Here is a 25,541-nt window from a genome sequence, read left to right as displayed (position 1 = left end):
GGTCAGATGTCCGCGCTTGCTTGGCCGTGGCGCGCCAAAAATGGTGACAAATGTTAAAGGATTATTCATACACTGTGTGTCTGTCTCAACTGATTTGAAGGTGCTTTCCGGTTAAACAACGCTTGTATGATGGGTTTAGTTTCAGTTTTTTTGATGTTTTTGTGGGAAAGTAATTAATTAAGTACACACTTTTACTTCCATAGTTTTATTGCGAAAATAGTTGTTAATTAAACCTTACAACTAATCTTACGTTTATAAATAATATATTATCAGGAAGGAACATGAAACATACATAATATGTATTAGTAAGTATAGATACGAAATCTGTTGAGACTCCAAGATAGGGCATTTAATTTTAGATAAAAGTTACTACCTAGTACTCTGTAAAACGATACTGCTGACATTCATCTCTTTCACACTCGCAGACTTGCTAGAAGGGTAATAAAGGACGCCAATTGTTCCTAACACGTCAGTTAAATTTGTAAGACAAATGAAAATGAAGACAAACGAAATGTTAAATGAAAATTACTAATCTCACTAGATGGCGTTGCCACTGTACCTATACCTCTCGCGTCGATTGATGGCCCTTATGACAGTTTCTTCAAGACAGTCTTTTAGATAAACATATCCTGTTTTTTGCTGTTACTCTCAAAAACTTTACAATCTAGTAAAACCGATTTTTACCAGATCTGTTACCAGTATAATTAGACAATAGGTTAACGGTTGGTGCAAGTGGCGATTAGAAAGACAAAAAGATCCGATCTGAAATGAGCAAGTAGCAGTTTTTAATGTTAACTCCATAACTGCATAACCTAATGCTTTATCAAAATGTACCAATCACAATGAAGTTTACGACAGAAATCAAAATGGCCGCCGGTTGGATGACCGATCCTGAGCTGTAGGTGACCATCGCTTGTGTCAGGTTGTGTGCTTCCTTCGGGTCTTCTAGGACTATTGGGTAGTCGTTGTAATCGTGGGTTACAGGAGAATAGTTGCCCGCTATAACAATCAGTATTCAGTCATTTATTGTTTTCTAAATTACCTACATTACATAAGGCGATCGCACACAGGATAATCTATGGATTACTCTGTGATTATTCCCAGTCAAAATGAGCAAAATTTTACGAGAAAAACGAGAGGTCGGTACCTACATTCGGTAGGGAGGTACTTAAAATCGAAAAATAATTTAAAGAAAATCAACTTTTGGTAAAAGTAACGTAAATATTAGAAGTATTTGAACTTACCTCCAGGTTCAGTCGCAAAATGCAAGACCGACGAAGGTTTACTCCATCCGAAACTGAAAAATAGGTAATAATTTGTATGGTAGGTAATAAATAGATACCGAAGTGTTTGAAGTAATCAATCTTCCGTAACACTTCCTTCAATATTCAGCGCCATCTATTAAGCCGAAGTAGTACATTAATAATGACATCGCCACACACATGCAAAATTATGTTGATCTGACTATGTTAGGGCCCCCCCACATCTAGCGTCTTACGAGCGTCGGCGTCTGTCGGCGTCTGGTCAGCGCTATGGAAAATGACGCCGCTGCGCAGTTGCGTCGAGCGCGGCCATACAGTTGTAGACGCCGACGCTCGAAAGACGCTAGATGTGGGGGGGAGGGGGGGCCTTACTCGTCTTAGTACCAGATTGAAAATCGAATGTGTTAAGTGGAATGATTAAGGACATGTACCTGTTTCTTGACGTGACTATCGCTTCGTAGACGGTAGATGGCGTGAGGCCTCTCACTGTGTAAGTGGCACTATGAATTGGCCCTGGAAAAATGAAAAACGAGAATGTTATAACTCCATAAGGTGATACTGTAAGGACCGTGTGCGTTGGAGGTCTTACATACTCTTTGGGTCTTATTAAATTTATTGTGGACTGAATAAAAATCTCAAACTAAAAGTACGCAACACACTTCACGCCAGTGATGACCACTCCGAACACTAGATGGCGTTAATTATCACAGATAAGCACACATTGAACGTTACAGAGGGCATACCGCCACCATCAAAAAAAAAAATCGTAGACCATTTGAACTGTGATTTGAACCGTACCGTCGCTGGAGTCCCCAGGTACGATGATCTTGTGCCAGAGATTGGCCGGGGGCTGTGTAGTGAAGCTGTCAGGCTCAGCCGCTAGTCGACCGTAGTACGGCCGTAGCCACAGGTTGTATTCTGTAAAAAATATAGTTTGAACCACATCTCAAAAAAATATTAATTTAATGACATTTTTACAATATAATAATGACACTAAAATTTATAAATAAAAATTTGCCCTAAGTCGTAGTCGCTCGGTGCCCAGAAGGCTGGCCGCATTGCCCCGCTGAATGGCAATGCTGATCCTTTGGGCAAAATATTGGCCAGCCCTCTGACACGCGCTTTGACAACTCCTCATAGAGGCGACGCGCGCTAGGTCCCCAAGGCCCCAAGGTTTCCACTCCAAACTCCGTCAATCGTGATTTAACCGACGCGAAGACGCACAGTCGCGTACATTCTCAACTTGAGGGCTGATCAGTATAATTATAAACCCGAAAATAGAATAGGTAGGTAGGCATTTTCACTTAAAAGTGTACTATTTACTTTTTTTCGAAACTCCATCAACTTTTGGGTTATTTCTACTCAGAATCGCGAGGACTGCCGATTGAAAAAGAAAAAAAAAACAGTTTTGTGACGCATTTTCACATACATTTTATATGGCCGTTTTTGTTTTGAGTTCATAGATCGACGGATCCAGCAACATAAAAACTAGTTTGATGTATTCAAAACGTACTTAAATACAAAATACAGTACGTAGCGGCCCCTTTTTCAAATATCTTTCGTTAAATTTAAATAATGATGATTATTTAGCAGTGGCGCTAGTGTGCACGTCCCATCAACGTGCACACTAGCGCCACTGCTTAAATATTACTGCACCAAAGTTACATACCAATGATGTTGGAGTATGAATCCACCTCCCAGATGAGAGTAAAGCCGGTAGAGGTGGCCCTGTTTAACGCCGGATCCACTTTGAAGGAAGCCACGTTTGGCACCCCTGCAAATTGTACGTCGAGTTGTTAGACTTATTGTTAGTAGGTATTTCGGAAACGGTTAAGCGATACTTGCACCATCCCCATAACACGGGGTTAACCGGTTAAACCTGGAGTTACCATGGTCACCAGTATAATTTGAAACTTGGTTAACAGTTTAACCGGTTTACCCCGGGTTAGTGGGATGGTGCAAGTACTTAACGCTAAGGCTCACTTGCACTATTCCACTAACCCGAGGTTTACCGATTAAACCTGGAGTTGCCATGGTTACCCATACAATTTGAAACTTGGTTAACAGTTTAACCGGTTAACGCCGGGTTAGTAGGATGATGCAAGTGCAAGTGGCGCTATCATCATCATCTCAGCCATAAGACGTCCACTGCTGATCATAGGCCTCCCCGGTTTACTAACGAATGGGCCAAAATCGTTTCCCAAAGTATCACATGCCAAACTATGTTTCCCAAATTATCATTTCCCAAAAATATGTTTGGCAAAACAACTTATCGCAAATTTTCAGTTAGCAATAGTCTTTTTTGGCAAGTTATTGTTTAGCAAATAATTACTTGGACAAGTTTCATTTTACCAAATATTATTTAGTCAAATGTATCATTAAGCATAACTTACATGTCCCAAAATATTGCATGGCATACAATTTACATACCAATAAAGTGGAGGCTGCAGAATTTTATTTGTCTAGTATTTAACTGATCATTACATATACATAGTGTTAGCAACACTGGTGATCTTTAAAAATAAAACAAATAAAATGTAGGTAAGAATTGATTTTTAATAAAAAAATTACAGGCGGGTATTCTAGAGAGGCAAGATGATCGAGATGTAACGGCTGGTTCTTTATTAAAATAATATAAGTTTAATTAATTGGAAAAGCAGAATACATTGATTTACAAATCAAAGGCTGTATATATTTCTGGAAGCAGATGACCTTTAATAATAGTAAAATGTAACGTCAAAAAAAACATTCTTACTGCCAAAAATATGTAGTAAATGATCACTAAAATTAAAACTCCATTTTAATGTAAAATGTCAACCAAATTTGTTACATCTTGCTATACTATTAAAGCAAAAAACACCAAAGTAATCATTGTAACCCGTTGTTACTATTTTTAGTAAATAACCACCAATATTCAAACCACATTTTAGTTTAAAATGTCATGCAATTTTTTTACATCTCGTTATTCTATTAAATTAATTAATCCACTTCGATGACCTTTTTTTAGTACATGGAATTTCGTTTCTGTAAGGACCGCAGTTCTAACCTAACCTAACCCACTTTTCTAATAGCATTTCGGTTCTTTGAGGGTGACAGTTCTAACCTAACCTAACCCACTTTTCTGATAGCGGTTCCGTTTTGTGAGGATCGCAGTTCAAACCTAACCCAACCCACCCAAATTACGTAGAATTTAACGTACCTATTATAACATAACAAAAAGTACTTTAAATAGAGATGCCTATTTGTCAAATTTGCGAAGTGACAATTTGGCCAAACATCTTTTTGGAATATAATATTAGACAATAAAAAACGTTTGCTAAATAAGTTTTTGTCCTAATAACATTTGACAAAGTAAAATCATGCCAAATGATAATTTGACCAAATAAATTATATGCGAAGTGTAACTTTGCTAAAGGTTCCTTTGGGAAATGAAACTATTGCGATAAGTTTGTTGGGAAGTGAAATTTGGCGAAATGTATTTGGCCGAAACGAAAGTACACCGGCCTCCCCCTTACATAGGCCTCCCCCTTATAGCGCTAAGTAGGGTAATAAAGAGTAACATACTTTATCTTGCGAGCGACTCAGAGAAACAGTATGAGAGATAAAACGGTATCGTCTTGGGTCGTCCCATTCGTTTTTCGCCAAGTTCTTAAATTAGTCCTATTCTGATTTCGTCACTCATTCTACATTGAAAGCCACCGACGATTGTGACGAATGTAGAATGAGTGACGAAAGCAGAATAGGACTAATTTAAGAACTTGACGAAAAACGAATGGGACGACCCAAGACGATACCGATAAAACTAGTGCATACGCTTAAATGGGCTTGCCTGTGAGTTTGAAGGAGACGTCCGCCATGCCGAGCGCGTTTTCGGCTCGGAAGGTGTAGTTCCCCAGGTCTCTGGCCTGGACTCGACGGAATATGAGCTGGTGCACGTTATCCTGGACCACCCTGTGTATCCTGCAATAACACGAAGGATTCATAATGTATAGGTACAAAAAGCCATGACGCTTATTTTCGGTGGAAACCTGACTTAGGGCTATGTAAACACTCGTTCTCGGCACTGTCTCGGGGTGTCTCGACGAGTGTGTACAGCCGGCATGACATGTTGTTAATTACGACTTTAAACTCTCGCGTTTTGTACACATATTAACTATACATATTTAAATGTTGTTACGATAAGTGTAGGTATACCTGTCATCAGTGTGTACGGCGCGCCCGTCCCGATACCACGTGGTTCTTGGCATCGGAGCCGCGAATTCTACTCGCGCCGCTAACGCCGCTCGCAGCCCGACCGCGGTGTGGACGAAACTGCGCACCGCTGACACCACAGGCGCATCTGATGAACAAGACATAATAAACTAATAGCAGGAGTATAGACCGACCGCTTAAATGACTCCTCGCCTGCGCGGTACGGGGGCGACGGGGTAGGACGACTGAGGGTGGCGGGGAAGGTGCGGGCGGCAGGCATACGGCTCTTATTTTTTAAGCAGTCGGTCTATAGGTAGTTAGCTACTTAATGTTGGTCTGTGTGCCTAACTTACCTCATTGATATGGGCTCTCGCGAGTCAAAATAGGTACGGCAAATCGACAAAATGTACAAAAAAGTAAATGACTCGAATGATCCGCCGTGGCCGGGTCCTCGACCAGCAGGCGCTCGGCCTTGAATGAATGAATGAATGAATTGAGTGGATGTGTCTCCGACTTCATTCTCTGCCGTGCAGCGGAACACCCCAGCTAGTAAACGATGTTCAGCCTTGAAGTTGATGCGGTGCCTGTGTTTTAGCAGCGCCATGATGAATTAATGAATCACCGTGAATGACCCGAATGTCGGCTGTAGCTGGGTCTCCGACGCCATTCTCTGCCGTGCAGCGGAACACCCCGGCCAGTAAACGGTGTTCAGCCTTGAACTTGATTCGGTGCCGGTGTTCTAGCAGCGCCATGATGGATGAATGAATGAATCACCGTGAATGATGACCCGAATGTCGGCTGTAGCTGGATCTCCGACGCCATTCTCTGCCGTGCAGCGGAACACCCCGGCCAGCAGACGGTGTTCAGCCTTGAATTTGATTCGGTGCCGGTGTTCTAGCAGCGCCATGGGCTCGCCCTGTAATAAAATATCAGAAATGACTGTCAAAATGTGAGCATAAACAGATACAACGAGGAAGCAATGTCTATCGATCTATTTATCTATACTTCGTTTTTTTAGGGTTCCGTACCCAAAGGGTAAAACGGTACCCTATTACTAAGACTTCGCTGTCCGTCCGTCCGTCCGTCCGTCCGTCCGTCCGTCCGTCCGTCTGTTACCAGGCTGTATCACGAACCGTGATAGCTGGACAGTTGAAATTTTCACAGATGATGTATTTCTGTTGCCGCTATAACAACAAATACTAAAAACAGAATAAAATAAAGATTTAAATGGGGCTCCCATACAACAAACGTGATTTTTGACCAAAGTTAAGCAACGTCGGGAGTGGTCAGTACTTGGATGGGTGACCGTTTTTTTTTTGCTTTTTTTGTTTTTTTTTTGCATTATGGTACGGAACCCTTCGTGCGCGAGTCCGACTCGCACTTGCCCGGTTTTTTAGCATTAGAAATTAGGTAAACAATCTTGATGTGTCTTTTAATTGAAAAACACATTTTAAAAATAAGTTACGGTAAATATGTAACAATTATGAATCTAATACGATCATTTATATTCTTCTGCTTTCATAAGTAATAGTAATAGTTATTGATTTTTAAAAAGTGTTTTTCAATTAAAAGACATGCCAAGATCGCTTACCTTCTTTCAAGTTCTTTCTAATGCTAAAAAAAACGAACTATAATAGGGACCGTGCGCGTTGGAGGGTCTGCCATCTTGTGGCTTGAATCGGAAACAGTTTTACAATTTGGATTTCTTTTCTACATGAATTCAAATGCATGAATAAAGTTGGCTAAATATTTCTTGTTACAGTTCAAATACAAATAATTAAGTAGGTACAGTAGGTTGTGTTTTCTTATTATTGGCCATGTTGATAAGTCCGTCTAAGCTAACTTTGCACCGATTTGAACAGAACAAAGTAAAAGAGTGCCATTTAGCCATTACACGTCAATATAAATTTGACATTACCACATGTTGTGATTTGTGATTTAAAATGCTAATGCAGAGTTAGCTTGGTCCGACCCAGCAGATGTCCACGAACTCCCCTTTCTTAACCTCGAGGGAACCGTCTTCTGGTATCGTCCTGATCACAGATGAAGCTGTTGAGAAAGTAACGTATGTCTTATTGACTTACGTTCTTCCTCCAAGTAACGTACGGCTGCGGAGTGCCGCTGGCCTCACAGCCGATGTCCACGAACTCCCCTTTTCTGACCTCGAGGAAACCGTCTTCTGGTATCGTCCTGATCACAGATGAAGCTGTTGAGAAAGTAACGTATGTCTTATTGACTTACATTCTTGTTCCAAGTAACGTACGGCTGTGGAGTGCCGCTCGCCTCACAGCCGATGTCCACGAACTCCCCTTTCTTCACCTCGAGGAAACCGTCTTCTGGTATCGTCCTGATCACGGGTGAAGCTGTTGAGATTTAAGTAACGTATTTCTTACAATACAATACAAATTTATTTATTTAGTCGTATGGCATGCACAAAGAAGGACAATCAGAGTATAGCTTTGAGGTCGCTAAGCCAGTCAACCAACTCAGTCATGACTTGACTGCCGGATTCGAACATTATGATACGTCAATTAATAGATCTGGAAACGATATGCATTAGATGTGTCAGTGTCAAAAGTGACGTATTTGTTTGAAGAAACGTCACATTTGACACTGAGATATCTAATCCATATCGTTTCTAGATCTATTAGTTGACGTATCTTAAAGTTAGAATCGGGCCGTGAGTTCAAATCTTCAGGTTGTCCAGAATACGAAAGATAAACGTCAATCCATCACATTGTATGACCATTGGCCGCCTATTTTCGACAGAGGGGAACGCCTGTTAATACTTACACTGAACTTCGATGGCGTGCGTCTGTTTAATCGGGCCCCATGGTTTAGGACGGATCACCTGTGGACAGAAATCAACGAGTAGGTATTGTGGGTATGTAAAAGGTAGGGGAGAAGTACGAATTGAGAGATTTAAGGATGACTAACGTTAGACCGGGCCGTGTCCGGGCCGGAGTTTCCGGCGCTTACTTTTCTATGACATGACGGGCGATCACGTGATGCTTTCCATAGAAAACGATGCGCCGGAAGCTCCGGCCCGGACACGGCCCGGTCTAACGTGAGTCATCCTTTAAGCATATAAATCGCACGTCTATTTAGAAATTCGTGCTCAATACTCAATACGTTTAAAAAAACAAAAAAAATGAACGTTTTAAGGAGTTTATACACTGTCACTGTCTTTCATTTAAAAAACCTAAAATATGTAATAGTGCTTAGCAATATGCCAAAATTGAATGATGACTCACGTCAGACCGGGCCTTGTCGTATCGTTTTCTATGGAAAGCATCACGTGATCGCCTGTCATGCCATAGAAAAGTAAGCGCCGGGAGCTCCGGCCCGGACACGGCAGGGTCTAACGTGAGTCGTCCTTAACCCTACAAACCTAGCTCGTACTCGTATTTTCCTAATTTACATTCTGACTTGCCGACACTAACGAATTCCCTTTGTCTTGCCGACATCCTTGGTTAGTCAACGGGTTAAATTAACCCTTCAACTGCCGGAAAGGTAACGGAAGGGCTCATTAGTTCGTTTAGGGTCAATTAAAGACCACCCTGTTGTGTGGATTGGTCATTTGTGTACCATTCGAATGACGAGTGGATTGAAATGAGTGTAGGTACCTAGAGTTAGTAGCAGACTTCTTCAAAATCGTTGCAGACTTCTCATGGATGGAGTCTAGAAAACTTTTTCCTCGATTGCAACGTTAAGCAAGGACTGGCGGGGTCACCTAATGGATGGGTGACCATTTAGGGTCTGAATGCGTCCATTTTATGTGCATTTCAAACACAATCTTGTATTGTTGATGAATAAATATGATATGATATGATTTGAAAATAAAATTAATGGTCATTTATTGAAATAAATATGTGGCAGAAGCCATATATCTTAAGCCCACTGATTAACAGTTCGCCGGACGGCATCGGCCTGTCAGTTGTTCGGAACTGTCAAAATTTTGTTCTAACTGACAGGCCGATACCTTCCGGCGGACTGTTAATCAGTGGGCCCCTTTACGAAAATATTTTATACATAGTTTCTATTACTTAGTTGCGTATTAAATTAAGTTATTAAGTAGGTACTTACCTACCTACCTACCTATCTGCAGCTAAGTATGCAGTAGGTACCTAGGTAAGTATTCAAAACGCACAATTTTTGTTCTTGCAATGTTCTTACAGTTAGCCCAAGACAAGTCTGCAACGATTTTGATAGCACACGCAGTGCAAGTGTTATTTTAAACTTCAAACTTCTATGAAATTATGACGTATAAAATAACAGTTGCACTGCGTATGGTATCAAAATCGTTGCAGACTTTTCTTGGTCTAACTCTAACTTTCGGTAACAGAAAATTCAAAATCTGTGTAGGTAGTGTAGACTGTAGGTACGACCCATTTAAGCTGTTATAGATGTTCAAGGTTGGTGTTATTGAGATACACCATAGGTTAAAAAAACTGCGGTCATGAACTAAATGTTTAATTGCCCGTTAATGGGGAGAGACAAAAGGCGGCTCGGAAGAGTTCTACAATTGATTAATTGCAGATAATTGGACTAGGGAGCTAACTGACCGGCGGTAGTGATGAGATGGTTACCTTATCGATATCTTATACCTGCTGACTGTACCTATTATTAAGGGTGACGGAACAAACAGCCGCTTATGTGGTGCTGGAAAGCAAAACATCTCAGATCTTAGAGTGATCTCCCCGAGATCCTACTCGACAACTATAAGGTATGATATAGTACCTATAGGATATATTTCTTGACTGGTTGGGTTCGTCAAAAAAAAGGATGGTAAGACCCTGAAACATCCTATCCCCTCTCACGCAAAATATAGGCGCTAGTGGTCGAGTTATGGTAACATTCCATTTCTGACTGCAGCTGCACTACTAGTACTGAACGCGTCGCTGTTATTGTCAATTTCCATAGTAAAATGAACAGTAATGCAGCTGTCGTTGGAAATGGACTGTCACCTTTAGGGACACCTGCCTGAATTTAGTTACATCAAAATATCGATATCGATACAGACATATCGACTCAAATCCCTAACTGTAATTGTAAAGCATTGAACATCAAACGAAGGGCGGGCGTACTAATCCCTCTATGTGAGAAACTTCTTTACAACTGTAACGATCTTTTGATATCCGCCATATTTAATTCAAAAACCATTATTGTTTGACCTCGATACTCGTAACAAGAATTTAGAATGGGAGCTCACGGTTATACTGGTGACAGAGTTGAATAAGGAAAGATTTATTATGGCGTAATTCTAACAAGACAGGTTCATTTATTATAAACTTATTATTCGGACTTTGCATGAGTCATGATAAGTTAATTTATAGTTTGTTACAATTTGGAAATGTTACAAATTGTGATTAATTTAGCTTTAGTTTATGCGTTTTATTTTAACTTCACGCTGCTCAATAAGATTGTGAATACTTTGTTTTACCTGTCTTAAGGATGACTCACGCTAGACCGGGCCGTGCCCGGGCCGGAGCTTCAGGAGCTTCGTTTTCTATGGAAGGCAACACCTGTCACCGGACACGGCCCGCCCGGCCCGGTCTAATGTGAGTCATCCTTTATGCGTCATTTAAAGTTTTTTTTTTCACTTTACACCCTCCAGAGTGGTGACAAACAAACATACAGGACCATCTAATGAAAAGCAGAGATTCTACCTCATACATGTTTGTGTTATTGATTGCCCAATGTGTTGCCCAGCTTAAGTGCGCAAGAAGGCCCCTCACGTTAACAAAGATACCCACAACCACATAATGTGTTGCGCACTGTTAAAACCTACCTCGTATGTAGGGTTGGTAAGGCCTAGTTTACCCTCTGGGTTGGAAGGTCAGATGGCAGTCGCTTTCGTAAAAACTAGTGCCCACGCCAATTCCTGGGATTGGTTGCCAAGCGGACCCCAGGCTCCCGTGAGCCGTAGCAAAATGACGGGATAGCGCGGAAGATGCTGATGATATTCGGACTTTTGTTAAGGTATTCCAACTTTTCATATAACACATACCTCGCAAGTATATTCAGCAGTGTCATCTGCAGTAAGGTCATCAATCTCCAAGCTGTAGTTCGCGTGGAGACGGGTCCTCGGTGGTAGGAGATGGTGGGGGTCTCGACTGTCTCCTAGTAGGGTCTCGCCCTTGTACCACCGGACCCGGATATCGACGTCTGCGGACAAAATTACACATCCTATTATTTCCATAACACTAATTCCAAAATCGCGAAATAGTTTATTTACGATACAAGTGTGGAAAAGACGAGATTCGAAACGAGTGGCGATAAATTAAAACACCAACCGAAGGGAGTGTTTTAAATCGATAAGAGTTGCGAATTACCTATTTCGCACGTGTATAGTACAACATTTTACAGTACATAATATCGCCCTTTAAACTTTTGACATACGCATGAAAAGTGATATTTCACGCACTCTTGCGAATAAGTAGGACCATATTATGTACTGTAAATATAATTATTATTTATTTAATTACACACCTTACAGTGGTACTACTAAACTAAATTAATAACGATTTTAAATCTAAAATAGGCCCTTGAGCAGGACCGTCTTACACTATGCCAGGGCCCTTGAGCACATAAGAATTTGGGGTCCTTTTAATAAAGAAAACGAATGAAACTAACATTTTTCAACTATGATTTTCTATTTATTATAGGGTAGTCAAATATACTTTTATGGTCTAAGATCCCACATAATATGGTCGACCTTCACCAATACGTCTGACGGATGAAACTTATATTTTATGAAAGAAAATATGTTCCAGAACATAAATAAATAGGGTTGCCTAAAGAAATATGGTCAAGACCATTTTTAAAGAATTTTTGAAAAAAAAAATATTTTCGTCAAATTTCACCGATTTGTCTGACGATCGAAATAAGTTCCAATGGAAAGTATACAACTTGCACAATATAAATCAACTAGGTTGTCACTATTATTATGTGGTTGCCGTGTTTAAAGAGGTGATTTTATATCGATAATTGCATCTGTCTGACGCTGAAATTATACTTACATCAAAATGATGGTAATTTTATTGCAAATACAATGGTATAGGGTTGCCTGCGAAAATTCGGTCACAAATAAGGGTTGCCAGGCTTAAGGGAAGACATTTAGCGATAAGTAACTCATAAACGGCTTAACTGATCAAGTTTGTTTACATTACATACAAGCCGGTCAGCATTGATATTTGATCAAACATTCCTTGCACTAGCGCTTCAAAGTAACTATCAAAGAAATCAACCTAAATTGACCCTAGCCCAAATCTGACCCTCGACCCTATTTGTCACCAATAATAATTCTAAATTCAATACACCGCCTTGGCAGGAAGTGTAGATCGCTATCTTTATGTACCAATTGTATGAGATGTATGAGCCACTTGGTGAGAGTCAATTCATGTAATAGTAAGGAGTGAATACTTGAATAGGGTCCTTTATTGGTGTGACACGTGGCTAGCAGTTTTATTGTACAGTCGCCATGAGATATATCGGGGCGGCCAAGGTGTTCACAATATCTGAACACACACTCTAACGCCTTGACAATAAAGGCCTTGACAATATGTGTGAGCACCTTGGCCGCTCTGATATATCTGATGGCGACTACCTATAGGTATTTTATAAGTTTTTGGAAATAAGAAGCGCTGGTGGCCTAGCGGTAAGAGCGTGCGACTTTCAATCCAGAGGTCGCGGGTTCGAACCATGAGTTTTTCGGAACTTATCATTTGATATTTACCAGTCGCTTTTCGGTGAAAGAAAACATCGTCATCGTGAGGAAACCGGACTAATCTCAATAAGGTCTAGTTTATCCTCTTGGTTGGAAGGTCAGATGGCAGTCGCTTTCGTAAAAACTAGTGCCTATGCCAATTCTCGTAGTTGAAAGTTTTAGTAGAAAGTTTTTCTAGAATAGATTCCATTAGGACTTAAGCAGAGATGTGACTTATTTGAAATTTCACTTTAGATAGAGGATTGATTTCAAAGAATAAAGAGTCTTTTCAACTCGGAAATTCCGAGTATTACTTTTTAATTCAGACTAGGTATTCACTATTCAGAGTACCTTTTATTGCAAAGTATTTGTATTTTAAAAAAGTATTTTGAAAATACCTATTTCATATTTTGTATTTAAATACAAATTAAAAAACTATTTTGTATTTTGCATTTGAAATAGTATTATCAAGGAAGTATTTGTATTTTGTACCCATCAAAAATATAAATGTAAAAAAGGAGAGCCAAGTTCAATACAAAAATTACGAGCCCCGATGCAAATGACTTCGTCTAGTTCCGCGCAACAATTTTGTTTATTTTAATAAATTTTACACATGAACATATAATGACCCAGTAATGGGAACCATAATAGCAATGTTTAATGTAGTTTATTTTGATCGTATAATAAAATTGCATGAGACTTTTATTGCTGAAAAAAAGGAGTTTTCAAAAACGTTGTCCAAATCATATTGTCCTCTCTTACAGCACTGCTGCATGCATGGGCTCGAAACAAAATTTTCAGTACATTGGCAGAGCCCTACTGCTTTCCCTGGTAATAGCCCTTTTCACATATGTTGTAATCCTACCCGTCAAAAAAATTATAAAAAAATCATTATTTTTTTTCTTTCAGTACAAACGGTATTTCTTGTATTTGGATTTAGTTATTGCAGAGTATTACCATATAAAATTTAATTACATTAGTTTAAGCATTAAATATTAGTAATTTTTAAACAAAAACATTATTTTTGAACAAACGCGAGAACCTCAAAAAGTGGGATCACTTGACGAAAACATATGCATCGGGGCTCGTATGCTTGGCTGTGGGGTTCGCCGCAAAAAGAATAGAGATCTAAATGAGTGCCAAGTTCTATGCAAAATCCAAATATGTATTTATAGGAACAAAATAACATTATAAACGAGTATTAAACTCTATTTCTTTGCTTTATTGGATACCTATAACAATTGCTGTTATTTAAAAAAAATGCGAGATCTTAAAGCAGGTTAGATTTGACTTGGCCAGTTTTCATTACATCAGTCATTTTATAAAGTTATTCAACATATATATTTTGTAATTCTGATAAAAACTGGCCAAGCCAAATCTAACCTACTTTAAGCAATAACAGCAATTGTTATAGGTATCCAATAAAGCAAAGAAATAGAGTTTAATACTCGTTTATAATGTTATTTTGTGCCTATAAATACATATTTGGATTTTGCATAGAACTTGGCACTCATTTAGATCTCCATTCTTTTTGCGGCGAACCCCACAGCCAAGCATAATTTTTGTATTGAACTTGGCTCTCCTTTTTTACATTTATGTTTTTGATGGGATATCAATACTTTTTGTAAAGAAAACTAGGCAGGTATTGAGATTTAATGTTTTTTCTTGTGTTTCCGCTGCATGTTTTTTACTTCTGTTCTTTGTATTAATTATGTGGTGCCGCGCGCCGCCAACGACACACCGTTGGCCGGTTGTTTAGCGCGTATTACAGGTTTTTTGTATGGGGACCCCCCTATTTATTAACTTTTTTTTGTTTTTAGATTTTTTCCTACGCTTACACACAATAACCGAGCTGGATTCCAAATTTCATCCTTCTAGGTCATCTGGAAGTAGGTTAGGTTTAGGTACTTATATGTCAGTCACAATAAAAAATGTTTTTTTTTTGTATGGGGACCCCCCCTATTTTATAACTTTTTTTTATTTTTAAGATTTTTTCCTACGTTTTCACACAATAACTGAGGTGGATTCCAAATTTTATCCTTCTAGGTCATCTGGAAGTAGGTTAGGTTTAGGTACTATAAGTCTGTCAGTCAGTCTTAAAATTTACGACTTTTTGACCTTCATATCTTTATAACCGTTTGAGCTAGCTTCATGAAATTTGGGCTTCTAGATGTCCTTATGGATATAATTAAACACACGTAGTTTTATGTGTTTACGTTAAAGATGTTTTGAGTTATAGAAGGGTCAAAAGTGGCACCAAGTGGTTCGTGTAATATTGGCGCTGGCTGGCCAGCCAGTTCCTTTGCTTGAACTTGGCTTGACACGCTGCCGCGTGTCTAGATTTAAATACTTTTTATAAAGTATTTTTCACATCTCTGGACTTAAGTCATCGTCTCAAGAATTCTTCTTTTTCATGCATTTTTCTAGCTTATCTGAGGGTTGTGTGACGTTGAGTGAGGTCCAGAGATTTATTTTCAATTAAGGCGGAAGATAGGGTTATACAACTTTTTTTGGCGTTGTCATAATTTAAACTAGTTATTTTAGAAAGTGATCATTCGATTCAGCGCAAATTACACGAAAAACGCCACCTCATCAGGTCCAATCTCTCCAAACGGCCTCTACGTGTTGGATCTACTAGTCAGAGATGGGCAAAATGTAATCGACTAACGATTAACGATTAAGACTACAAGAATTAATTGCGACTGACGATTGAAAACGACGACTGATCAATCGTAGTTGTATAGAGTGCAACTAATTTAGTTGCAACTAAATTAGTTGCCGATTGATTACGGACAACTAATTTTTGTAATCGACTAATTAGTTAGACTATTTTTTCCGCGACTAATGTTAGAAGCAAATTAAATGGAAAACCTCGGTATGGCTATGTTGACAGCCTGCAGATTAGGACATCTTAACGCATGTATAAAAATGAAATAGCACATGTGTTACTTGCGATATTTTGACCATTTTTATGGAGTGTAAAATTTCTCTTATCTAAGGGTAAATAAAAACTGGGTACTTTGTGCATTGACAAACAAATCAGACGGCATAGATAATAAACAACATGCAGATGTCTCATGCAATAAATAGAACGTGTTTTTTTTAGAAAATGCGTCGGCACTTGCATCAAAATGCAATAAACAACTTCCAGGTAAGTAGGATTATCCCATTGTTTTGTCGCCGCGTGTAACTAAAACGAGTTTTATTATTGACAGCGACAGCAGAATATTGATAATTTCTTTGTCTAAGATTTACTCAGTACCGTAAAACGGGGTGAGTAGGTTTTGCGGGGAGAGTTGGTTTGAGAGGGGGGTGAGAAGGGATTTTAAGGCTACTGCTACAAAAATAATGTATTCCAATTTAAAATGGGGCTATAATAATACGCATAATAAAAAAATCGATCTAACAATTTTCCAAAATCACCTTTGTATGAAAAGCCCTCTCACCCCAAATACGAGGCACTACGAGGTGAGGTGGGTTTTCCTCATTATCGTCAAAGTTATGAAATGGAACTACCCAAAATAAAATACAAACTAAAATACAAACGTCCGAATCACATTATATACACCATTCAGTTTTCACATGTAAAAGTAAAATTTTATCGAGGTTTGAAAGTCAAATTTCACCCAACTCACCCCATTTTACGGTATCGTGTACAACTTAATTATTAATAATGCACCAATCTTCATTATTGTTTGCGACTTGTAAACATTGCAGTTTTTCGCTATTTATCTTTATCTGTATCCATAATATAACGATATATACTACACATATATCGTTATATTATTGCCCATAATATTACATTGTCATTCAAGCATTTTAAATTAAACGTGTATATATAATTTTAGCTCAATCGGTTGAAGGTATCTGCTTCGAAAAAAGCTGCAAGATTCTACCCAAACCAACACAGGTACAACATATAAGTACTTCCAATGTACATACATACCAACTTTTAGTTACATATTTCAAGTTAAATAAAAAATGCAAAAACCAGCGATGACATAGTTTTAATATAGATTTAACCGTGAAATTTAGTCGATTGAAACTAGAACTAATTTAGTTGTTAGTTGTACATTCTTACAACTAATTTAATCGCAACTAAATTAATCGCGATTAAATTATGACGATTGATATTTTTAATAGATTGAATAGTTAACTAAAAAATTAATCGATTAATGCCCATCTCTGCTACTAGTATATCCCCACGCAAGCCTTGTAATGGCCAGGCTCAAAAGACCATACACCAAATAAATAAAGCTACTTAGTTCAAATCAAAAATCAAATTAAATCAAATTCAAAATCTAAAATAAAATCTAAATTTTAAATCAAATTGCTTGACATAAGTATATGTACAGGCATGCCAGAAGTACACATAACAATAGGTGGCACAGTGCAAGAAGCTGTTACTCGTATGTAAGTATGCCAGCTAAAGGCATACTGTGTATTTCCGGCTTTACTGATATATTATTGATTAGATCAGACTAAAGAAACTCTGCAGCGCTAAATAAAAAGTATAATTTTTAGAAACCAGTATGTAACAACAGTCTTGATACTTGTGAAATTTCTACCATATTTACCGTTTATGAAAAATTTAGGCCCCATTCACACGAGAGCTTTATCAACGCGCGTTAAAAAAGCGTTTGAATTACACAAATGGATACATCTGTATTTATTCACAGGATGGCGGTGGCGCTTTTTATCAAGCGGATTTTCGACTTTAAGCGTTGGTCGTTAAATCGAATTTAGCGTGTGGACTGATTCAAGCGCTGTATTTATTAATGCGCGTTGAAAAAGCTCTCGTGTGAATGGGGGTTTTAGCTGTACATTATGGTTAAATAAATTTAATTCCAACAATATATGTCACTATTAATATGTATACATATACTCGTACTAATGTTGATAAAATAATATTGGGAGAATGTGACATTTGGATTCATCAAAATTATTGAGCTTTTGTAATATCCGCGACGGCCTAGTAAATAGGTACAGAAGGGCCTACCGCAAATACCGAAGTTTGCAAATTGCGGGTATCTTTCTCTTTTAAGGCTCCTCTTCACGTTGGGCCAATGCCAACGCCAACGAGGGACGCAGCCATGCGGTAGAATGAGATAGCAATATCACTTGCAGGGAGCAATAAATGCGTCCCTCGTTGGCGTTGGCGTTGGCCCAACGTGAAGAGGAGCCTTTACTCCCATTAAGACGTAATTATATTGACAGAGAAATTGCCCGCAATTTGCGAACTTCGGTTTTCGGAAAAACGAAATAAACCATAAAAACAATAAACATACGAGTACATTCAAAATAAATTTAAGCTTTAACTAGTAGGTACCCCATGCCGTAAGCATAAGCGTGGAGGTTGTGGGTTCGACCTCGAAACCCAGCTCGTACCAATGAGTTTCTCGAAATGTTAGAGGAAGTTCATAAGGTAAGTATGCATATACCTATCTATTATGGCTCCTCTACACGATGGGCCAATGGCGGCCACTCCAAGGGACGCAGCCATGCGGTAGGATGAGATAGCAGTATCACTAGCTCCCTCTAACGCATAAATGCCTCCTTTGGAGTGGCCGGCGCTGGCCCATCGTGTAGAGGAGTCATTAGGTGTGTTCAATTTGCTGTGAAACCTGAAATCAATATTATATATTATATTATTCACATGTGGTGCAAGTATTAAGATGTTTGGGTCCACTTACACGTCATCAACTACAAATTTTGTAAACATTGTCGTTTTTGAGCTTGAATAGCCTCGTGCTGATTTTCTACTAGTGTAAAATTATTCGTCATGCGGAAAAATAACTCCCGCTCGCCGGTTTTGTAAGGTTTCACCATGTTTTTCCCGTTCGTCACAAAACACAACGAATATTTAAACATGATTTAAACTATTTTGACAAACACATACCATATAGAGAATGACGTTTACTGACTTTAAAAAAACATTGCCATATATATAAGTTGGTCAAGCAGAGCTTGTCAGTAGAAAAAGGCGGCAGAAAAATGTAGGCGCGAAGGGATATCGTCTCATAGAAAATTTGAATTTCGCGCCTTTTTCTACTGACAAGATTTGCTTGACCATCTATAGTTTTTTAATTCGCTGTCAAATCATTGCGCTGCAAAGTTCATTTGGTGTGACTTTAACCTTCTTAAACTTTTTTTATTCAGACAGCTACACAGTGTACACACTGTCTGAATGTAAGCTCAGAATTCGAAATTCAAATGAACTAGTTGAAAAACAAATATTTTGGCTTGTTCAGTCATTAAAAATCTGCCGTACGATGAACGTGTACTAATTTAAATCACCAATTTTTATATTTTTTATATTATTTTATTCGCCATTGGGAAACTGAAATCTTAGTGAATATTTTTGGATATCTAAATTTTAAGTGTTATCAATATGAGGGAAATCGTTCATATTCAGACTGGACAATGCGGCAACCAGATAGGCGCAAAGGTAATATTTTTATTTTCTTCAGCTGCGTATACGTTGGTGTGCACGTGCGCTAAAATGTTGGAGCCGTGCACGCACACGTCACGCAAGCGGTGTGCCGTCAGGTATAAGCATCTGTATGTGTGTGTGTGCACAGGGGTCTTCACGCCATAGTCTAATAAAACATGGTCTTCTCTTCCCAGAGTGACACAAGCCTACGTCACAATAACATGGCCGCTGTATAGCGCTATCGTATATTATCATATAGCGCTGTCGCATGATGACGTAGGCTTGTGTCAGTCAGGTGACCTAGAAAAGACGGGAAGAGAGTACCAGGCGGAGTATATTATTATACCATGTCTTCACGCTGGCACAGTGCGGTTTGAAAACATAACGTCCTTCGTCTTCGCTGCTCTCATGATGTTTTCCTATCCTAGACTGATTTTCTTACTGTTTCCTCCTGTTGCACACTTCTCATAAGCGGTTAAATTAGCTCCTGGACGCTTAATTCTCTAGCGATTTCACAGAAGTATTTTAAAGAACCCCGTATTGTAGTATCTGATTAGATTTTTTTTCGTCTGGCGATATAGCTAATGTTTACCGAGGTATAAAGTACAGTCGCCATCAGATATATCGGAGCGGCCAAGGTGTTCACAATATCTGAACAAGCACTCTAACGCCTTGACAATGGAGGTGTGCTCAGATATTTGTGAGCACCTTGGCCGCTCCGATATACCTGATGGCGACTGTACCTTCTCCTTTACCAGGTTGACATTTCATAAATGACAATCGAATGTCAGTCATACTCATCGAAAATAGAACACATATTTGAAGCGTATGTGGGAAATATATATCCCTATAGCCTGGTAAAGGGTTAATGCATACTTATTCTATAGACTTCAACTTAGGTACTTATCCTTTTCAGTTCTGGGAAGTGATCTCGGACGAGCATGGGATCGACCCGACGGGTGCCTACCAAGGAGACTCCGACCTTCAGCTAGAACGCATTAACGTCTATTACAACGAGGCTTCTGGCGGCAAATACGTGCCTAGAGCCGTACTAGTAGACCTCGAACCAGGCACCATGGATTCAGTAAGAGCTGGACCTTTTGGTCAGCTCTTCCGACCGGACAACTTCGTCTTTGGACAGTCAGGCGCTGGCAATAACTGGGCGAAAGGCCACTACACCGAAGGCGCGGAGTTGGTTGACTCTGTACTAGATGTGGTAAGAAAGGAAGCTGAAGGCTGCGACTGTCTCCAAGGTTTCCAGCTGACGCATTCGCTTGGAGGCGGAACTGGATCCGGAATGGGTACGTTACTTATCTCCAAAATCAGGGAAGAGTACCCTGATCGCATTATGAATACGTTCTCCGTCGTTCCAAGCCCCAAAGTTTCAGATACGGTGGTAGAACCATATAATGCTACGCTATCAGTGCATCAGTTGGTGGAAAATACAGACGAGACGTTCTGTATTGACAATGAAGCGCTGTATGATATCTGCTTTAGAACGCTGAAGTTAAGCACGCCGACGTATGGAGATCTGAATCATTTAGTGTCGGCGACTATGTCTGGAGTGACGACTTGTCTAAGATTTCCTGGGCAGCTGAATGCTGATTTGAGGAAGCTAGCAGTCAATATGGTTCCCTTTCCAAGGCTGCACTTCTTTATGCCTGGCTTTGCGCCACTGACTTCACGTGGAAGTCAGCAGTATAGAGCTCTGACAGTCCCAGAGCTGACGCAGCAGATGTTCGACGCTAAAAACATGATGGCGGCGTGCGATCCACGCCACGGTCGCTACCTTACCGTTGCTGCCATCTTCCGCGGCCGCATGTCCATGAAAGAAGTTGACGAGCAGATGCTCAACATCCAGAACAAGAACAGCACGTATTTCGTGGAATGGATTCCTAATAATGTGAAAACCGCTGTGTGCGACATACCCCCTCGCGGCCTCAAAATGTCTGCTACTTTCATTGGGAATACTACAGCTATTCAAGAGCTTTTCAAGAGAATATCTGAGCAATTCACAGCCATGTTTAGGCGTAAGGCTTTCCTCCACTGGTACACTGGTGAAGGTATGGATGAGATGGAGTTCACGGAGGCGGAAAGCAACATGAATGATCTGGTCTCCGAGTACCAGCAGTACCAGGATGCCACGGCTGATGACGAAGGGGAGTTTGACGAAGATATTGAAGAAGAATAAGTGTTTTGTGTCCGTTTTGTCTAATAGTTGTGCTGTCACTGTTACGTCCTAAGCAATTGTATTTGTAATAAATATCTACTAACATATTGCCTTATTATTTTTGAGAGCCTGAATGGTTGTTTATTTAGATTCCGGTTCGTTAGCCAAATATGTATAACGTGTTCTAGAATATCAGAATGTCAAAACAGATTATTCTCATAATGTCTAAAGCTACGGGACCAATGTAAACGGGCAACGATATCCGGGGCTTACGCCAACATTGCCCACGTAAATTTAAATTTGGTGGGCAATGTTGTCTACCCGTTTGTGGCCATTTCCATACAAGACTCACCTTCGATCAGGCTTTACTTATAAGTAGGTACTATACTATAAAATAATACCCATACATATAAATAATGCTTTCTGTCGTTCCGCACATGCTCTATGAAAAGTTTGTTGTGACACTTGTGATGCTTATAATGGTAACATTCCTTTTTTAACCGCAGCTGCACTTAGCACTGAACGCGTCGCTGTTATTGTCAATTTCCATAGTAAAATGAACAGTAATGCAGCTTTCGTTGGAAATGGACTGTCACCTTACCTATTTGCACTGAGTACCTATATAGGTACTTGACATTTCACCTTTTGATAATGTTATCTAATTCATAATATATTTGTTTTGCACAGCTATTTTAACATAAACATAATTATAATTTAAGGGCCAGTTCTCACAGTTAACGCTATAATTGGTACGATGCTTGAAATAATGGGCAAAGCTTTTATCAAAACAACTTATTTGAATTAAGGTGACCTACACATGATCATTACATTCGTCACTTTGTAATCTCATCTGTCAGTTTGATGTCTGTTCTAAATAAAATAATAATATAGTGTCACCAAACAAAGTCTGCAGCGGATTTGATAGCCCACGCAGTGTGTTATGTATACGTCATATATTCATAGAAGTTTGACGTTTAAAATGACACTTGCACTACGTGGGCTATCAAAATCGCTACAGACTTTTTACGGTCAGACTATATATAGTGTTTAAGCTTAAGTGGTAAGCGTATGTGGTAGAGTTAGACCAAGAAAAGTCTGCAACGATTTTGATAGCATACGCAGTACAAGTGTTATTATGTTGAGTATCTATAGAAAACGGGTATCATCTTGGATCGTCCCATTCGTTTTTCGCCAATTTCTTAAATTAGTCCTATTCTGCTTTCGTCACCCATTCTACATTCGTCGCAATCGTCGGTGGCTTTCAATGTAGAATGAGTGACGAAAGCAGATGGGCGCTAATTTAAAAACTTGAAGAAAAACGAATGGGACGACCCAAGACGATACCAGAAAACGCATTAGTATATCTAAGCTCCAAAATAAACGTAGCGAGTACAAATCAAAAAGGCTCGTTAATAATCACCGTTAAAAACTGGACCATAGATGTATTATAGGACTATATAGTCAGACTAAGAAAATTCTGCAGCGGATTTGGTAGCCCAGACAGTGCAAGTGTTATTTTAAACGACACACCTTTGTACTAATGACGAATGTTATTTTTCCTGTTTTGTTTTGTTTTTTGTACAATAAAGTGTTTTACTACTACTACTACTACTACAAACTTCTATGAAATTATGACGTTTAAAAAACATTTGCACTGCGTGGGCTATCAAATCCGCTGCAGAATTTTTTTGGTCCGACTCTAGTTACCTTACTTTACGGTAACGATGTTGTTTAACGCACCGAGTTCGAACAGCTTTTGAACTCCGACGATTATGTTGTAAAAGTAATCAGCGTAATTCGATATGATTACTTTAAGTGTGTGACTATAAACATTGGTTTTTGGAAGTAACTTGTAACACAGACAGACGGACAGTGGAGTCTTAGTAATAGGGTCCCGTTTTTACACTTTGGGTACGGAACCCTAAAAAAGTACAGGTAGGTGTATATAAAATTAAATTAAATGTATTTAAGACCAACAAAGGATCAATTTCGTTAGTGACACATACACACACACACACACACACACACACACACACACACACACACACACACACCCACCCACACCCACACCCACACACAGTAACAGTGTTAGTAACAGTGTTAGTCAATGTTAGTGAGTTAGTGTGTATATACCTACATTTTACAGGTTTGGGCCACAGCTGATGTATGAGAAATAAAGAATGAAGTTTTTTTAGTCTACCGTTAAGCTAAAATTTAATCTAGCGTAGGCATTCTCAATGTATTAAATTAATTCAAACTTTATATCATTAATTTACATAATAGCATTACAACATAAACCAATGGTTGAATACAATCCTCTTTTATTATCATTAAAAAAATATAATAATGTTGTTCTTAACATAGACAAGCAGTCAGTGATCTTAAATGATTACCCGTCCATCAATAAAACTGACAGATGTACAGCACATTTGCATAATAAATGTATCAAAATGCTTCTATCAGATATTTAAAATAAAACAGAAATGTTGTAAAATCAACTTTATTATTTTTGATATAAAGTTAAAAGTCAAATTGTGTGTGTGTTTGAAAGAATGTTGCATTCGTGTCCGTGCATAGAGAATAGGTATTATCTTTTTTAAATATCCGTTCTTCGGCTTTGTATACATATAAAGTCGTTCTCTATGAATTTTGATTTTAGGGTGGTTATTAGATTAATAAGATTTACAAAGATTTAAAAACTATATAATAATTTGTCGTCAGTTCCGATTCTTAATAATTAAGGACACGTAAACCTTAAAATAACTTTGCGAGCCCCGCATATCTTTTCGTCTAGTTGTCATATTGTAGGATTTGTAGGTACATTGTTGTCTAGGTAGGTAGGTACATCTCTTTTATTTAATAACATTTTTATAACATAATAAAAACACTAAAAACTTATAAATTAAAAATTTGACCTAAGCCGTAGTCGCTCGGTAGAAGGCTGGCCGCATTGCCCCGCTGGATGGCAAGATTGGCAAGGCTGATGCGTTGGGCAAAATATTGACTATCCCTCTGGTCACTGGAGGCCTCTATGAGGCACTTTTGACAGCTCCTCATAAGAGGCGACGCGCGCTAGATCCCCACGGCCACCACGCCAAATGCCGCGAATATGACCTACTACCTAGTGTGACAAATTTGCGGTGTTTGAGGCTTTCGGCCGTAGATGCAGCCAGCGCCAACTTTGGTGCCTGGAATATGGGACGGCGCCAGGGTATCTACGCACGTAGCGTCCCAGACAAGTGGCCGTCCCATACTCCAAGGCACCAGCGTCATTCCGTCAAAGCTCCTCTACACGATGGGCCAACGCCGGCCACTCCAAGGGACGCATTTATGCGTTAGAGGGAGCAAGTGACATTGCTATCTCATTCTACCGCATGGCTGCGTCCCTTGGAGTGGCCGGCGTTGGCCAATCGTGTAGAGGAGCCATCAGGCATTTTGCCATCGACCCTGGCCAGACCGTTGGGCTCGAGGACCGCCGGTACCTTGGCACTGACATAAATAAATGATTTTATTTCTTATTCTACCCGAGTATTCGTTTCATACATCTTCGTTTCATACAAACAAATCATCCAAAACTAACCTGTGTCATGAATATAGCAGGGCAGCAGCACACTGTCATTCTCATAACTTTTGACAGTCACTGGTATGCTCTTGAACACACTGTCACAGTACACAGAACTCAGCGTCAGCAACGCGATCACTAAACAGTTTGTTTCCATCTTGTTCAAGCGTCACTCATTGGATTTAATATTTTCTATAGAATATAGAATTTCCACA

The 25,541-nt window shown here is 39.3% G+C and overlaps 2 protein-coding genes across 2 annotated transcripts; one reads left to right on the top strand and one right to left on the bottom strand.

Moving 5' to 3' along the window:
• Positions 1–189: 189 nt before the first annotated feature.
• Positions 190–25,541, bottom strand: LOC134675934 (neurotrimin-like). The gene is made up of 12 exons (XM_063534279.1): positions 25,345–25,541; positions 11,464–11,621; positions 8,247–8,304; positions 7,695–7,816; positions 6,228–6,369; positions 5,457–5,601; positions 5,092–5,222; positions 2,932–3,036; positions 2,061–2,180; positions 1,694–1,775; positions 1,245–1,297; positions 190–999 (listed from the first exon to the last, which is right to left on the bottom strand). The coding sequence occupies exons 1-12, from the start codon at positions 25,481–25,483 to the stop codon at positions 824–826; spliced, it is 1,431 nt and encodes a 476-aa protein (XP_063390349.1). The 5' UTR covers positions 25,484–25,541; the 3' UTR covers positions 190–823.
• On the top strand, positions 19,412–21,867 carry LOC134675882 (tubulin beta chain-like). The gene is made up of 2 exons (XM_063534211.1): positions 19,412–19,609; positions 20,511–21,867. Exons 1-2 carry the CDS (start codon positions 19,553–19,555, stop codon positions 21,783–21,785), a joined length of 1,332 nt encoding a protein of 443 aa, XP_063390281.1. The 5' UTR covers positions 19,412–19,552; the 3' UTR covers positions 21,786–21,867.

This window comes from Cydia fagiglandana, chromosome 23 (genome assembly GCF_963556715.1).
Source record: "Cydia fagiglandana chromosome 23, ilCydFagi1.1, whole genome shotgun sequence".
NCBI lineage: Eukaryota > Metazoa > Arthropoda > Insecta > Lepidoptera > Tortricidae > Cydia > Cydia fagiglandana.
The sequence above is the reverse complement of the archived record's forward strand: the minus strand, read 5'-3'. Positions and strand labels throughout refer to the sequence as shown.

What these genes read in the sequence shown, in the direction of transcription:
- LOC134675882 (XM_063534211.1), top strand. Translation starts at nt 19,553, where the DNA reads ATGAGGGAAATCGTTCATATTCAGACTGGACAATGCGGCAACCAGATA. An exon ending in GCAACCAGATAGGCGCAAAG is followed by an intron (nt 19,610 to 20,510) that starts GTAATATTTTTA and finishes TATCCTTTTCAG; the next exon opens with TTCTGGGAAGTGATCTCGGA.
- LOC134675934 (XM_063534279.1), bottom strand. Translation starts at nt 25,483, where the DNA reads ATGGAAACAAACTGTTTAGTGATCGCGTTGCTGACGCTGAGTTCTGTG. An exon ending in ACCTGGGGACTCCAGCGACG is followed by an intron (nt 1,776 to 2,060) that starts GTACGGTTCAAA and finishes TCATTTTTCCAG; the next exon opens with GGCCAATTCATAGTGCCACT. An exon ending in TTTTGCGACTGAACCTGGAG is followed by an intron (nt 1,000 to 1,244) that starts GTAAGTTCAAAT and finishes TGATTGTTATAG; the next exon opens with CGGGCAACTATTCTCCTGTA.